Source organism: Oryzias latipes, chromosome 9, assembly GCF_002234675.1.
Source record: "Oryzias latipes chromosome 9, ASM223467v1".
Classification (NCBI taxonomy): Eukaryota; Metazoa; Chordata; class Actinopteri; order Beloniformes; family Adrianichthyidae; genus Oryzias; species Oryzias latipes.
This window is the reverse complement of record NC_019867.2, coordinates 9,708,441-9,726,165: the sequence shown is the minus strand read 5'-3', so window position 1 is coordinate 9,726,165 and position 17,725 is coordinate 9,708,441. Positions and strand designations below refer to the sequence as shown.

General features: G+C 39.3%; 1 protein-coding gene across 1 annotated transcript; it reads left to right on the top strand.

Moving 5' to 3' along the window:
• Positions 1-213: 213 nt before the first annotated feature.
• atoh1 (atonal bHLH transcription factor 1) lies at positions 214-3,042 on the top strand. Its single transcript, XM_004072327.4, has 2 exons — positions 214-611; positions 823-3,042. The coding sequence occupies exons 1-2, from the start codon at positions 350-352 to the stop codon at positions 1,614-1,616; spliced, it is 1,056 nt and encodes a 351-aa protein (XP_004072375.1). The 5' UTR covers positions 214-349; the 3' UTR covers positions 1,617-3,042.
• Positions 3,043-17,725: the final 14,683 nt, after the last annotated feature.

The window sequence follows — 17,725 nt, the reverse complement described above, 5'->3', positions numbered from 1 at the left end:
TTTGCCCCCATCTCCATGTCTCACGCTGTCCACGCTTCTTCTTACCTAAACGACCATCACGACTCGCACGTGCGTCCTGTGGGAGGTTCCTCTTACCCCCTTAAACCGTAACGTTATCATAAACAGCCCTGCTTCCAGGAGCCATAATCACCTCTCTCGGGCTTTGCCGAGACATCTCATTGGACGTCAACACGCGACCAGCGCGAGGAGGGGGGCTTCCAGACGCGTGCCGCTTTTTAAACCGACGCAGCGTCTTCGAACACCAAAGAAGGAGTCACGCACGCGACCGTGACATTCACGCAGCGCGCAGCGTCCAATAACTTGAGCTGGGAAAGAGTTTGTTTGGAGCATGGATGTGTTAAGTCTGGAGGATTGGAGCAATGGTGCGCGGGAGGTTGCGGCGCTCAGGGCGCAGCAGCAATGCTGCAGCAGTCCGGGGGCGGCGGGGAGGGCAGGGAAGCAGCAGATGGAGGAGTCCAGCTACGAATCTGGACTCACGCTCGTGGACAGCGGCAGTGACCCACGCGCCTGGCTGGCTCCGGCTTCTGGCAACTGTGAGACACACGAGTACCTGCGGCACTCGCCGTACTCCAGCAACTGCTCTTACAACGGTGAGAACGCACAGCTTTTACGCAATGTTTCAAGGATAAGTCGACTTAAGAGAATGAATAGATGCAACAGGAGGCATTAAAAATGTTGTTTTTGTTCCACGTTAGATTCAGTGGTATTTTTAACTTTTTTTAATAAAAAAAAAGTATTTGTGTACAACGAATTATGTATGGGTTTTATTTGAAGCTGTTTTGTATTTTTTTGCCATTTCAGAGGCGGACTCCCCCGGGTCTTCGGGACATCCAAGCCCACCCAGCCACAGAAAATCTGCCAAGAGTCCCTCCTCTCCCTCGCTCAAAGTTCGGGACCTGTGCCGACTTCGTGGCGCGTCCACGGGGGGCAAAGACGAAGCATCAGTAAGACACAGAGCCCCCTCCAGCAAGCCGATTAACGGCATCCAGAAGCAGAGGAGAGTGGCGGCCAATGCGCGCGAGAGGAGACGCATGCACGGGCTCAATCACGCGTTCGACGAGCTGCGCAGCGTCATTCCCGCCTTCGACAACGACAAGAAACTTTCCAAATACGAAACTTTGCAGATGGCGCAAATTTACATCAATGCCCTGGCGGAGCTGCTCGAAGGTCCATCTAACACGGAAGACTCCAGCTCCATTTCTCCAGAGCGTGACAGTATGCTGTCCTCCCCTGAGACAACGGACAGAGCCCCCCCGTCCCCACGCACAACGCCAGCGCCTGCGCCTGTTACCGGCGGCACGCTGCCGGTCCACATCGGCGGGATGCCCTTCCGGTCCTCCTTTGAGGAAAGTTCATTCCCCGCCAAAGCTGGAGATGAGCTCTCCGCTCCCTCTCCATCATCCTCCATGCGCGCGGCCGCTTCGCAATTCAGCCGTGGAAGAAAAGGGTCCCCACGAAGCGACGGGGAGTTTTCCCCCCACTCCCACTTCAGTGATTCAGACGAGATCGCGCTGGAACTTCACTCAAGTGAAGAAGATGATCTTTCAGAACTCAAGCTGCCCAGCCATCACCACCAGCACACACTTCCCTTCTGAGCTGTTTATCTGTCGACTGAAAAATAGGCCTGTAATGTTTTGTGTCAATCAACTACTTTTGCATTTTTTAATTAATTTTCTAAAAAGAAATTGTCAATTTTTTAAAACAAAAAATGTTTTTCTTTCACCATTTTATACCTTATAATTCGATTCTGCCAATAAAGTAAGCTACATCCTATAATTTTTTAGTTTCCATGAAGACGTGGCTGGAAGACCCCCCCCCCCCCCTGCCATGTCGTGCTCAGCACTGCCACGGGCATTTTCCACGTCACTCCATTCATAAAATCCGTCTTCCACATATAATGCATCAACTTTTATGAATCAGAAAAACAGTTGTGTTCCCATTTTTATTTTAGTTTTTTATTATATTTAAATGTTTAACTTTCATTTTGCAACTTTAAAAGTTCTTAACGTGCACTTTAACAGAAACAGCCAAGAGGCTTTAGATTTGCGGCTTTTCGTCCCCTTAAAAAACAACAGAAAGAATATAAGTTCATTTAGTTTAGTGTAGCACTGCCATACTTGTTACAATAAATTATTACCCGTAGCCATCATCACTTCTTTCTTTTGTCATTTTTCTTTTGTAACATCTGATTGTCTCTCGTCCTTCACTGGCTGAAATGATTCATGTATGAAATGTATTTATTTCTTTTGTTTTGCTTTTTGTAAAGTTGTTGGAGAAGAAGAAGCGCTCGTTTTGCCATTCTTTGTTTTTGTTTAATTTGTTTTTGAGAATTTTAAATAAATATTAAAATAAAGAAAATGAGCGTTTTGTCTGTTGCTTTTAGGATTTTTGGACAAGAAAACAACAATTGTATGATTGTTTTATGGCATTTTGACTTTAATATCTAATAACATTTAATGATAAAGAGTTCAGTCATTTACAGATTGAGTTAAAATGTTTTGCAAAAGTGGCCCAAAAAAACTTGATTTTTATTGCTATATTTTGTTTTTTAACATTTTTAAAAAATGCTTTCTCATTTATCTCTGGACCTTTTTGTGCTAATTTGAGTGACAAAGTGTATTCTGAAGATTATTATTCAAGGACAAATTGTTGGACAAGCCAGCTGTAAGGGTTTGAATTTATTTGGGAAGATTCGTAGCAATTTATAAGTTTATTTTCAACATAAATATTCACTAAAAAAATATTTAAGAAGAAAATTCATATTTTCTGACATCAAATAACAAATTAAATGATTTTTAGCTTCACTATGAAATATTACTAATAATAAATAAGTAAAAGAATGACAAAATCCTTTAAAATGTTAGTTTTTCGGCTATAAAAGTCCCTTTATTTGAAGGTTTCTAGGAGCAGAGTGTGAAAAAAATGATTGTAAGGGCTCTAAACCCTTTAACAATCAAAAGGCCATCAAGAGCCCATTTAAAATATATATATATATTAAAAAAACAGTAATGTATTACTTCCAAGGCAATAAACAGCAAAAAAAAAAAAAATTGTCTATTCGATAGTTAAAGGGTTAAAAGGCGACTCTGGTTTGAAGTAAATTGTAATACATAAATACAAATAAAACACAAAAAAAACCGTATTTGTTTAATTATCCATGTATTTATTTATTAGCTTCTTTTCATCATACAAGTTAGTCTTCCTCCACCAAAGCTGTAGTTCATTTGTTGATGACGTCACAGGGAGCGTGCGTTAATTTCAGCCTTTTGTTGGCAGGCTCGTGCGGGCCGGGGTGTTGGATGGCCTCAGAGGAGCACGCGCTGTCAGCTGGTGAGCGCTCGCGGGTGCCCGCCGCGTCCCCGAGGACCTGCCTCGAGAGCGAACACGCTTTTACTCAACTAAAGAAAGTTGCTCACTCACTCACTCATACCACCGAACCCTCCCGTCCAGCTGAAGCCTTGCCATGGAGCCGGACTCAAACCATCAACTTTTCCAAAGTCTGTTTACAAAGCGTGCGCGCCTGAAAGAAGAAAAAAAATCCAAGCACTTCCAAATTATTTATGAACGTCAACAGCGTGTTGCAGCCAATCACAGCCCGCGCCCTTTGATGGCACGGGATAAATGAGAGTATAAAAGCACGATGGGATCAATTATTAACAGAATTAATGCAGTGTTTAGAGAAGCAGCCTTCTGAGAAGAGTTCGACTGACGGTGAAATTAGATCAAGTTTCAGTAAACATTTAAAAGAACATCCCATAGACTTCAAGCTTCTCTGCAGTAAAATGAATCACAATTCACTGAAGATGGGCGGATTGAGGCCAGTGTGAGCCATATTGTTCTGAGCGCTGACTTAATTTATATATAATAACAAAAAAGCGATGTTTTGAAAACTAATAACAGATGCATGCAGTTTCAAAAAAACTAAACCGCAAAAGGAATATTATCAGAAGGCTCACATCACATTTGAATGAAATAAGCTTTGTATAATCTGACCTTCACTCTTACAAAACTTTAATTCTTCAATCCAATTCTTGGGTAATTCTTATAATATTTTTGGGTTACTTTTGGGGCTAATTGTTTGAGTTATAGTGGTTTAATTTGAGCCCAATTTATGTTTTTTTTTTTTTTGTAATTAAAAAAAAAAAAGTTTTCCTGAGTTAAAACAACCAAAAAAAGCGTTGGTCTCTTTTTAAAGTTGGGTTAAAAAACAGCCCAACTCAATTATAAAGTTTTTAGTGTGCATATTCACCCATAAAGCAATAGGGTTATCTCTTCAACCCATCTTGAGACATCTTTTTTGGGTCTTTTTTGGAGTAGTGCAAATTCTTTGGGGTTATATGGTTTTATTTCAACTGAATTTATATTTTTTTCCTACGTTTATTTTATCGTTAAAATAACCCAGAAAAAAGTTAGTCCCTGTATATAACCTCAAAGTTGAGCTAAAAAACAACCCAAGTCAGGTTATTTTTAATCATGGAGTTTTTACTCTGCTATGTAGAAAATTAGCTTTAGAAAACAACTTTATTTTTGGCTCTCAACAGGTGGGATGCTGTGGGTAGGCCCTGGTTTCGTTGTTTCAGCCACGTTAATAATTAATACCCAGACGTTATGAAATATACCAACAACAGAGCCCTGGAGTAGAACCAGAGACGCTCATGTGATACTGTTGAAGGAGTAACGGCGTCATGTTGAGCTTTACTTCTCTCTTTTTCTTTGTCCTGTACTTTTTCTTGTAAAGTTGCACCCACATTTTTCTCTGCAGTTTAACTTTTATTTATTTCTTCATCTCTGTTGACATTTTTTTTTGTTTTCTTTCCATTTTGTTGGCACAATGAAAATACATGAACACTCTTAAGTGTGGTAACTAAATGCAAAAGTCAAAGTATAATCAATTAAGCAATAACAAAAGCATTTTCTTTTGAAATGCAGTATTTTCTTTTATTCTCATAAAGTTGTCCAAGCAAAGTTCATTATTCCCCAATAAGAAGAAAGAGGCGTTGAAATAATGACAATTCCGATAAGTATAATCAAAAAAAGTGCATTCCCCATCTTTTATTTTAATGAAAAGGCAGACACTTGCATTTTGTATGAGATATGGGGAGGCGAGCTGTGTGCTGTCCAAAAAAAGGCCTCTCTGGGGACCCAGAACAAAAGGCAGAACTGGGCCATAGTTTCCATCTGCTATCCCAGAGAGAAGGGGAGACAGGGAGCGAGAGGGCGGAGAGAGGATACCTTGGGCAGACATGGAGACAGAATAATAAGTGGGGGGCAAGAAGAAGAAGAAAAAAAAAAGGAGCAGCAACAACAAGTGGAAGATTATAGGTGTTTACAGGAAGCAAGAATAACTTGGAGATTGATCATGTTGAGATTAACTTTCATTCGAGTCAACCAACTGTAACCGGAGCTCCCTTTGTTTGAACGTACCCTTAAATTAGCCGGTAAGGCTTTCCTTTCATTAGCCACCACAGCCCTATATTACCATGTACTGTAGCGTAACCTATAGTGATCACACAAACAACAAACACACAATGCAGCTATGATGCAATGAGCACCTGTTGCATTTCATGCTCCAGCTCAGTCTCTCCATTAATTGTTAATGACTGTCAGTGGAAGCTCACACACACACACACACACACACACACACACACACACACACCCACACCCACAGTACTTCTAACAGTTAGACTGTGGTGGAATAAAGTAATTGAAACTGTTACTCTGGATGAGATTAGATGTCTAAACAGAAGTTATTTATAAATATATCCTCAGTATTCAGAATGTATCTGATCTGTTGCAGTCAATGAATAAAACTGTAGGTGAACACAGACAAACAGGATTGAAAAATAATTGAAATGCATGAAGCTTGCATTTCAAATGATTTGACTTTAATTAATTAAATATAATTAGATTGAGCATGCTCAATGATAGTTGTTTCTCCCGTGAGGTTCCCTGAAATGACATTTATGATGCTCTTTGTAATTCAATCAATTTTAAATGGAATACCTAAACCTAAAATAATATTTTCCATTGTAAAATTGTTTGTTACATAAATTAAAAATGCTTTAAATACACTTAAGATGAAATAAGGAGGAGGGTTTGGGGAAGAGAAGGAGGGAGGTAGCCTGGGTATATAAATGGAAGATGAAATAAGAGTACAACCCAATAAAAACATACTTTTTGTACACCTAGCTGTGATCTACTTTATTTATTTATTTATTTATATATGAACACCCTGGACAGGAGGGTATTCCAGAAGGCACGTTTAAACTACCCAGACTTTAACCCTGAACTCCCTGTCTGAAATCCGCCTGAACTTGCTTACTCTGGGTATCTCGGTTGCAAAAGACCGGATATGAGTTGGCGTAATTACACTTGAGTTGGTAACCCTGGGTTGATCCGCGTGCACAGCAAGTACATTAAGACATTCTCAATGGATCGCCGATTTCCGGGGTGACCATGGAAATGCGCTATACTCCAGTGAGACGGAAAAGATTATATGCCCATCAAAAATATATATAATATTTTTTTCACAACTCAAATTTACATATTTATCTAACTAAATGTTACAGTACTCCAATTTAATTAATTTTTTTTCCATCTTACTTTATTGTACTCTTATACGTCTAAGTTTGAGCCTGCAGATATTCTTATTTTTATAACAATAAAATGAAAGAAACAAGACAGACGTGCAACCTGAAAGAAGTCATTTACCTTTTTTTTTTACTTTGACATTACAGGACTGACCAGAAGGGGTGCTAAATAACCTCATCCTCCTCTCCCTCCCTCTCACTCTCGGTGCAGACAGAATTAAATATAACAGGACAAATAACTAGGCAAAACACAGTAAAACAGCTCAACAACTTAACACATTTGGTCAAAAACCCACACTTAAACCCAAATCCATCCAGACAGGCAAAGGGAATGGTATCCCACAATTCCTTGCAGTGCCGATTTAACAGCAGCACCAAAGATACACCAACTTAATTGAATTGATTTGAATGAAAGTAAAATAACTGTCTGATCACTACGTGCTATTTTTAAGCTGACTTAACTAAAAAAATGATTTATCTTAACTGAAGCAAATAATTAAGTTAGATGAATGTAAAAAAGTTTATTTTTCCAACATACGTGGTCTTATCACCCTCTCATGGAGGAAAAAGTATTATCTGAGCTTCTTCATCCACTAAATCATCTTCAAATGGACACGCCATGCTGCTTCACCTCTCTGAAACCAAACTAACCTTCAACTAAACCTGCTCCAGACCAGCTTACAGTATGTTCAGAGCTTGAGTTGATATGGCAACTTGACATACCCTGAAACATACCTCCATTTTTGGAACCCAAAGCTGAGGTTATCCTCTTCCTTGGCCTCAAACTTACCGTGGTAACTAGCATAACCTGCTTTCTGGAATACCCCCCAGGTTTACCCCCAAGTCTGTCATATTTATTTATTTGTTTGTTTGTTTATGGTATTTTTTGGAAAATTGGATGTATATATATATATATATATATATATATATATATATATATATATATATATATATATGAATCATGGGAGTCACTTTTAAAATCAGCCTCCAGTGGTTATTTGTGGAACTGCAACAGCTTGGACTCCCAAGTTTGCTTCTAATTCAGGAACGACATGTAAGGACTTTGCTAACATATAAGAAAAAAAAAAATTCTAACAATAACCACTGCAGCAGCAGGGAGTTAAACATATTTAAAGAGAAGATGTAAGTCAATATTACGGCTAAAACAAGTTGTACAGTAAAGATTTTAGAGAATTTAAAACAAGGGCACAGACACTTCCATCTATTATGTTGAAAGGATTTATACCAGACACATTTTTTTTCTTCTAAAATAGATGTCCTGAACTATTTTGACAAAACACATCCTGTGGTTTCTGTGGTGACAAGTAGCCCATCCCTCCAAGCATAAAAAAGATTCAGGAACAGTCAATATATGCACACACTGTAAGAGGAAGAAGATCATTTATCTCTGCCGTCCTCTCCATAAAAGACATCCAAGGTGAAGCTGGGTCTTCCAAGTCTTTGTGCTGGGCAGGGTTTAGCTCTTTGTGTTCACCACCTTCAAAGCAAGTGTACATGAACATGAACATGAGGCTTCTTGGGTAACCAACCCATTGAAGAGCAGCACAATGGTGCTACCAATTATCCACAGTGCTCTGTGCTCCTGTGGAGTCAGTTACATGGTTTGTTGTGCATCAGTGTGTGTGCGTGTGTTTGTGTGAGATTGTGTATGGCAGATTTGCATGTTTGCTAATGTAAAGCTTTGATATGCCTACAGGTATCCTTTTCAGATGTTGTTCTTTGAAAATCTCTGCATGCTTCTTATCCTCATATGTGTATTGCAATGCAATGGAGTTTGTTTCACAAACACTTTTCTAAATCCTCATTTGGTCTTCGGTGTGTTTTTATTTGCATATGTTTAATTTTTGCAGCATCTTGTTCTTTATTTTTTATATGAAAATATTGGCTAAAAACACCTAACCCGGTATAAACAACATTGTTTGTGCTTCTTGTGAGTGTAGTGTAGTTATACTTTCATGTATGTAAATAGCTTCATTTCAAGGGCGTTTGCACCATTTGACACGGTAGGATCTCCAGCAGGATCAGCTTACAGACTGTGCAGACATGTGAGGGTCATTCAGAGTAAAGACCTACACAGGGACTGGCAGAGCAAATAAAGAAACCATCAGAAGTAATGTGACTCAGTGACATTTTACACTGTTTTCTGTCCTTGGAATGTTAGAACTGTGAGAGGAAGATTGTGGGACGATGGATGTCTCCTTGTTAATGTTCTCAGAAGATTTTTTACCATCTTCACAGCTAACCTGCTATGTACCAATAACTCATTCAGTTTTCTTGTTGATAGATTTTTCTTTATAATTTGCTCCAATCATATTTTGCATAAAGTGGCAAGGAAGCAAATTTAAAAAGAAAATCAAATCATTCATCTTTCAGGGTAACTGTGCTGCCGGAGCCTATCCCAGCCACTCGTGGGCAAAGGCAGGGCACAACCTGGACAGGTCTCCAGTCTGTCGCAGGGCCACAAATCACACACCAATGCACGGGCAATTTAAAGGAACCAATTAACCTATGAAGCATGTTGTTGGACGTTGGAGGCAGCCAGAGTCCCCGGAGAAAGCCCACGCATGCAAGGGGGGGGGGGGGGGGGGCATGCAAACTCCACACAGAAAGGTCCCCCATTGGTGTTCTGTTTCAGGTCACACAGCCGGGACTTGAACAGTGAGGCAAGTGCGCTAACCACTGTGCCACCGTGGTTAACTCAAATCAATTAACCAAATAAACAGTGTGGCCTGTTTCAACGCTAATCAGGTTTTTTGTGTGTGAATCAGCCTGACTTTAAATAAAGCACAAATATATCTACAGTCTGGTTCTAAAACTTTTTTTCGTTTGTTTTTTGGCTAGATTTAATAGTCATCAAGGAATTTAAACAAGAATACAATTTTGACAATGACTACTGTCAAAATGACACCCATATTGGGTTTGTTGAGAATTTTTTTTTTTCATGAATTCAGAGTCCCTAAGTGTGTTAGTTAAAATCATATTATACCAAGTCATAGTTTGTAAAAATGCTGATCTCGATATTTTCATCAACTTGTATTTTCATAGTTTTTAGTTGATAAAAGTGTCAGACAATATTTGATATACAATTTAATAGACCGATGACATAAACCTGTCTTGAAAAAATAGAAGAGTTGATGGAAGAAGATCTAAAGCTTTATAATCTGTCAAACTTCCTGCTACAATTTGGCCCCCTTGGTTCTATCAGTGAAACTTTTGAGAGGTTAAAAATATAGCACACCATTCATGGACTGTTTCTGTCGGCAATGTTCCTGAGGTGGTCTATTATAGCCAAAGAATCGCAGTAGTTTTTAGCACAGTACTAATTAATGGGTCTTTATTTGTGATTTTTGATCTTGTCCCTGACATACAGAGATTTCACCAGCATTTTAAACTTTTTATTTTTTTAATTTCTTGTTGGTTACAGTAAAACATGGAAGTGCCAACTGGTTGAAAAGTGATCATGAAGGAGAAACTAATAATTGCGTCGTTTTTTTTCTGCCCGGACGGAATGATATGACACCAAGTCTTTCAGATATTGGAATAGAGCTGTGACAGAAAAAGCCTTGAGCAAGATTTGCACCATTTTGACATTTCGCACCAAGCCTTTTCCAACTGTAGGTGGTGCACATGTGATTGTAAACAGTAAAAAAAAAACAAAGCTAAAGAAGAAGAAACCTCTCCATGCTGCTCGCCGCTTGTCTGATGTAAACTCTGTATGCTAAAAGTGTGTTTGCGAAATCACTTATAGCGCATTCTTGAGTGTGCAACACATACTCGGTGTGTACATAGCTTGACAGTTGAAAGCATCTTCAGTCATCTGTTTCAGGTATGATCAATTGATTTCTGCATACAATTCCAAAAAATACGGTACACGATCTTGAAATATTAAACTGTACTTACATGGTGAGCCTTTTGGCAATTACTTTAAAGCTGGAAATATGTTTGAAATGCTTTTTTTTTATTAATGGAAATCTAACAAGTTCATTTAAAAAAGCTATACTAAAGTAACTGACCATTGTTCCACAACAACATTTGGCTGTTTCAAATGGCAAACATTACAGGGATCAATTATTGTTGTTCGTGCTCCAAGGTGATGGAATGGTCCTAGTTAACTGTGGCCCCACTCTCCTCTGATCTCTTCTCTTGTCCTTCCAGGGCCCATTGTACAGTTGCCTCTGCAGCTCTCCTTTCAGCTAGTTGCCCTACTCAGGTGAGGGATACAGTATATTGCGGGACATTTTGCTTGTATTTGATTCCACTCCTTTTCAGAGAGGCTGAAAGCCTGGTCTCCATGCTACTCCCCCTTTCCTCTCTGTCCTTGTCCTGTCCAGTTCCCAGGAGACCCCCACTCTTTGCTGGGCTGGCCTGGGTGGAGCGGCCTCAGAGTGGGGCAAGTAGGGAGCAGACAAGGGTATCGCTTACAGCCTCTCACATTCACACAGCACAGAGAGCACAGACACAGAGAGCGCACCCTTTTACCTTCTCCATCCAACAGGTGCACATAAATGAATTCATGCTCATATGTGCTGTGGAGGCACATCTTTTTCTCCAACTTACCAATCAGAGAAACACTGTCCTTTCATTTTCATCCCTTTCTTTCTATTCAGTGTATTCAGCCACACCAATCCAGAAAGGAGGCAGATCACAATGGAGCTGTGGAAAGCCATTTCTGTGCACTGAAAAGCAAGCAATCGAGACCTGGTGACTAAGAGTGACACATGCATTTATATGAAAAAAAAGGGCTCAAGTGCATTTAGACAAACAAAAACTTTGTTCAAAGTCACTCGCACACTTTGAAGCACATGTCACAGAAAAAGAACACCTTCTGGGATTCCTTTCCTGTCATCATGCCGTGTTCTTCAACACTCTTTAAGTCCATTGCATAAACCAGAGAGGTATATCATATAACACTGCTGTTCAATGCAACAATCACTGCACTTTGATTATTTGAACATGGGCAAAATTGTTATGTTAAAAATTTCAAATAGAGCCAACTGTTCGGGTATGGACTGTAAAATACTGTTTGTTTGTTAAAGTAAAAAAGAAAAAATCGAGGAAAAAATTGCTGTTTTAGAAAACTCCTTAACTTCAGCAACAAAATGAAGGAAATTTTACTTAAAACCGTTGTTTTACAAAAAAACTACAGATATCGACCAAATTACTAAATACATAATTAGAAAAACACTAATAAAAATAAAAGCAAATTAAAAAGCAAGTAGATAAACAAAATTAACAGTCTTAAATGCTTGAGATCTCAGATAGTAATTAGTTTAGTATAGGTTGTGGTTTAACTTTAACCTCTGTTCTAGCAGCTCAAACAGAAAGGGGATGGAATTCCAGAGGGCACCAACCAACAAAGCACCCTCACCCCTGATCTTAAGTCTGGTACTTGGAGCCAGAAGCTCTTGGCCCACAGACTTGGCTGGAATGTGAGGTTCAGAGATGTTAGACCATTTGTGACTTCACAAACAAAAAAACTTTTTACCTACATTTTCTGCAAGCCAATAAATAGGGTTTGAGGATGAGGGGGATATAGTGAGCCTTTGGCCTAATCTGAATTCTTCCCCTATCACTACGGCTTCTCCCTACCCCTAAATGTAGCTCTACAAACAGAGAGTTATTGAAAAATAGTGTCTTTGAATTCAGACGTTACTCCCCCTTGATGACATCATCAATAGTCGCAGGGCAGCTACATCAGCGCGGAGCTGCTATTACTCAAAAATGGATTTAAAAAATGGCTTTATAACTTTAAAAAGGTCATGCCAAAACAAAAAGTCATTACTTATATTTAAATGTAAACCTCTGTGCATCAGAGCACAGCCCTTAAAAAACTATTTCAGACACCCCTCCAAATCTCTTTACAATTGTCGGGGTTGGGGGAAGCCGTTGGGATCGGGGAAGAATTTGGATTTAGCCTTAGTTGTGGCAATCTGCATAGTTTTGGATGAGCAGCTAGCAGGAAAGAGTTGGATTAAGATAAGAATTCATGCTTCAAGATCGTCAAAGTCAGTGATGCTTTAGTGATGTCCCACATGGTAATGTTTTTTTTTTTAGTGCCACTTTTTACTTAAAGACTTGTTTACTCTGTAAAAAATAACGTTACCAATAGCAAAATGTTGGGGGGGGGGGGGGGAGTAAAGACCAGTAATAATTTCTTATTTAATTTTTGATATTACAAGATATTAATATGTCTGGTAACAGATACCCTAACACTAAGGAAGAATATTAAACTAATTGATTAATGATTCTTTTATGCAAATTATTTATTTTGGGATTTTGTCCATAATGCTAAAAAATATTTATGTCTAAGTTAATGTATATTTAGAATGATTGTTTGTCTGTTCACACCTGTCTTCAATGGTGTCAAACCTTTGCATGATACAACACATGAGAAAAACTAAAACATTTCTTTGCATGGGAATTAGTTGAATTATTTCTGCAGGACAGCACAATGAGATTTGATTAGGAGATCAGGTTAAACTTCAAAATTATTCCTGTTTTCTTTCTGTGTTTTTTAATCATATTTTCGGAGTTGCAAAAACCACAAAAGCAATCATTTTTTGATTATGTTAATGTAATATTATACAATATTTATATTTGACCTTTTTTGTGGCGTATACATTCATGTATATTCTTTATGGATGCAGTGCAGTCTTACGAGTAGAAAAGTAAAACCTTGATTTGAAAAAAAACGAGGTGATTTCTAATAAAATTTAAGTTTAAAATATTTTAAGTTCATTCATTTTTTGCTCAGACTGCCGTCCTTTCTCTTAGATTTGCGTTGAGATCTTTCTGGATTCCCTCTATCAGGCGGGCCAATCCACATCCTCTTCACTGGGGCAAAGGGGCTGGCTCCCATGGAGATCAGGGACGCCTCACTGACCACATCAATCAATCATTTTCCCTCTGACTACCTCTCTCCCACTTGCCTTTGTCTCTCTCTGTATGTTTCTGCCTCTGCATCACTCTGTCGCCTACACAACTTTAATATCTGTCGAATCCCTTTTTCCCACACTGACATGGGAACTATATGTAATAAAATCACACACACGGTTGTTTGTTGTTGTGGTTGATAAGCTATTTATTAAGGGGACCCTGTGCCAAAGCTTGAATTGAGGGAAAATCACAAACAACAAATTTCTGCAGAAAACATTCAACTAATAAATTAAAAGTAACAAATACAAATAACAATTATAAGGGAAAATTATGCCTGCAAAAGTACATTTTTATGAAGGTTCTTTAACTTGTATCTGGTAGGATATTTGTTATGGTCTTTTCAAGTAAACTCCTGCATTTGTAAGATTTTAACACATCAGAGAAACTTATCTTCATGATCTGGTCAAGTCTGTTAAGAGATGTGAAGAAACAAAGGAGGATGGTTGAACTTATGCTCCCTGCACAGGAGAGGTCATGAAGGTCATGTTGGGTGAAACTAAATGCAGCTAACAAATCTGTAACTTGTGTAACATGGAAGTGACTTGGACTTTTTAGTGCCACAACTTACCTGCCGTTTTATCACAATCGATGATGATGTTAGAAACAGTTTTTGAGTTTTATATCTGCTTTATTTGTTTTGTCTCCAAGATCTGCATAAAAGTCTGCATGCATTTTCTTAACTTTTCTGCTGTTTTGCATCATTGTTGAGCCGTCCTGTTATCTCATCCTGGAGTCTGCATACCAACCTGTCTGCTTCTTGCTTTGCCTTTCTACCTCTCAGTCTGTACGTCTGCCAGCTAGAAAAGGTCAGTATTAAATGGACTGTGTGTAAACAATGCTCCTGGTACCCAGGACAGGGGCACAGCCAGTATGGCCACGTGTGTTCATTTTTTGTCCTCTACCTCCTGCTTTCTGTACTTCCTGCATTGTTTTGTTTTTTTCATATTTTTCATGAACTTTTCAATCTTTGCTGATCTTCTTTTGGCCACTTGTGCCTTTTTTCCACCACTGTGTATTCTACTCCACCCTCTGTCACCATGTGTGTCTATTCCCTGCCTCCCTGTCCTCCTCACCCTCTTCCCCATCGGTCCCCATCAGGAGGAACCTAATAGGAAATCAAAGTTTCTGGTGAAAGAATGGAGTGGGGATTACCATTACTGTCCCCTGGGTCGTCTATGCTGAAAGAGAAGTGCAGAAAAGACTATACTGGCACTGTGGAGGGGAAGGTTAATGCAGCAGATAGTCTTTCCCTCGCTCCCCTATCTCTTTATTCTTTTTCACTTGTTTTCTTTTTCTGTCTTTTTTTAGCTCACATCCCTTTCTGCGGTTGTTCCTCTGCTCAAAAGCACACAATCATTGGAAATAGTGCAGAAGATCATACATTTGAAACTGGCTGCCAAATCATTTGTCCATTGGGATGTTTTGGAAAATAATTGTTAGTTTGCAACAGATGGATTTCCTCCCCAACTCTTTAAATCGTGCTTCTTATGTGCAGCAGCACAATACAGTGTTCAAGCTGAAGATGCAGTCTGCAGAAAACCATGCATGGAAATGCAGGCCAGGTTGTCCTTTGGAAAGTGTAAAGTTGTGTTAAAAATCCAATGTGTTCAATCAGTAGAACAAATTAAACTTGTGTGTGTGTATACATATATGAACCTACCCCATTCCCTTTTTTGTCATAACACATATAAAAACGTCTATAGTGTTAACTTCAAACATTCTCTTTTCCAGTTATTCTTGCTTGTCCTCTGGTCACCAGTTTAAATTAAATAGAAGATATTGCAAATAACTGCAGAATCACTTTTTTCAAGAGTCTTTGTTGGCAATATTCTTGGCACAGTAGATTTTTATTTAGCAGCCTTTGATTTACAGTTCATAGTAAAATCCATGAAATAAAGACTGTGATTCCTTAATTGTATCTTAGCGTTAAAGTAAAGATTAAAAACCGTGCAAGTGATTGTCCATATCAACTGGAAAGGGGACCTGTGTGAAAATATTTATTTTTTAACCAGATTAGATGCAAAACATGTGTTAGCAGGCAAGACGTACCATGCCTTCGCCCAACAGCAACTAGGAGAGGCTCTGGTGTAGGTACCATAACGGTTCGGCCTGGAACTTCGTTCGGGGTCCTTTTGACTGAAGGTAACGTCACACTACGATAACCCCACTTGGACAAACTACATAGCTTCGAGATTTGCTCGGGCTCTACAAATGTTCATTTCACGTTCCCTTTTGTAACCTAAAGTTATTTTCCCTAATAAATTGTGTCTGACAATTTCTTTTGTAATTTTTACAAAGACATTTTGCCACAATCTGCTTGTTATTCGAGTTTAAGTTCAACCCTGTCTGAAAATATTGTTAGCATGGCAAAATGTTGTTCTTCCGGGTCTGTTTTGCCAATAATAAAGCACTGGGCGCACTGATTAAAAAAACTATAAGCGAACATGCATTCAATAATAATCATGACAATAACAAAGGCACGTTTAGAAGACAATGTCGCTCTATGTCGGAGCTCTGTTTGTTTACAACAGACTTCATAATATTTTCTTTTATCATAATTTGTCCAGACCAATCACTATCTGACATGTCATCGGACCAACGTACAGCCAATCACATAATGTGATGCCAGCATTAGTCTGAGGACCCCGAAGGACCCCGAATGGAAGTTACAGGCCGAACAGTTATGGCACCTACACCGGCATCCCCAAAGGGGATATAGCAGGTTAAGAAAATGGATGGATAGACTTAACAGTATCAAGTTTTGTAAAGCTTTCAACTGTTCTTTGCTATAATCTTCAAGTTTGATAGAGCATACTGCATCAGTAATTACAACTTACATATTTGTGCATGTTTAGTGTCACTCATGTCATGTAAATGTGTTACTAAGCCTGGAAAGAGTCATATTAAAGGCTTTAAGCATCTCAAGCTCAGAGCGGAGCAGCTGAGCTCCTGCTGTGTTAAGCTACTTAAACACTCGGAGGTGGAAACGCTTAAACAGTCCAAAAAGCCTCAAGGGGAGAGGAGGCGCTGGATGCAGTGGAGGAGACAGCAGAGGAGATGGATGTGGAGAGGATAGTAAAGGGTGGGGCTCGGGAGCAGGAGAGGTGGAGGAGGTCACAGAGGAGAGCACAGTTTAGAATGTAAGCATGACATGAACCCATAATAATGGAAGGAAAAGTAGAAGCCATATTTGGTGAAGAGAAGATGCTGCATTCTTTAATGCTTCCTTCCTCCTCCCCCCACCCTTTTATTCCTCCACACCACCCACTCGCCCACTGAACTTCCCCACAGAAGAGTTCAGATTCTTGGAAGGTGTTGGGTGTCTACAGTGTCACAACTAAACAAAACCATTTGAAAACAAAGTGGGCTCATGAATGTGCCAGAGCAACCCAACCCCTCTCTCTTTGTGGTCTGAGAAAAAAAAAAAAAAACAAGCTTTCAGAATCAAGAGGATGGAGGGTGGGCATGGGGAAGCACAACTGTTTTATTCCATACATACCTTACCCCCTATCCACCCTCTCAGACCGACCTTCCCTCCGCTCCTCAACAGCACACGCCCACACTTTTAAGTGCGTCCTCCAAACACACAGTTGGAAACAGAGCAGTTTGTGTTGGAGTCTCACAGAGAATGACACATGCCCTTCTGGTTTATGCACAGCTTTTTACTTTTTGCTATTTCCATTTGCCCTCAGCTTTGAAACTTCTGAAAGTCCCACTCAAATCATTATTTGATCCATTTCAAAAGCGTTCCCAGTGTTTTTTTTTATTATTATGATTGTGCCATTTTTAGGCAAAATCAAAAATCTGTGTCATTTTCTAGAATGTGGTTTTGCAGAGCGGCAGTAGTTCATTTGAAATTTGCTTCTGAGTTGTGGGCGGGACCGTTGGCCTGATGCAAGCTTGCACTCTTTTCCCATCGTGGTTTTGTCTACATTTTCTCCCTCTAGCTTACAGCTCCTCATTTCAATTCAATTCAATTTTTGGTTACACAGCCCAACATCACAACAACAGTCGTCTCAATTGGATTTGCACTGGTAATTGTAAAGTAAACATAAAATCATAAGGATGATGAATACATATAATTCAATAGGAAAATTCTAAACTGAACTAACTAAACAGACTAAACTAAACTGGACATCCCTGCCCTTAGACCCTCC

Coding starts and splice junctions, on each gene's coding strand:
- atoh1 (XM_004072327.4), top strand. CDS start 350: ATGGATGTGTTAAGTCTGGAGGATTGGAGCAATGGTGCGCGGGAGGTT. Junction 612..822: donor CAGCAACTGCTCTTACAACG/GTGAGAACGCAC, acceptor TTGCCATTTCAG/AGGCGGACTCCCCCGGGTCT.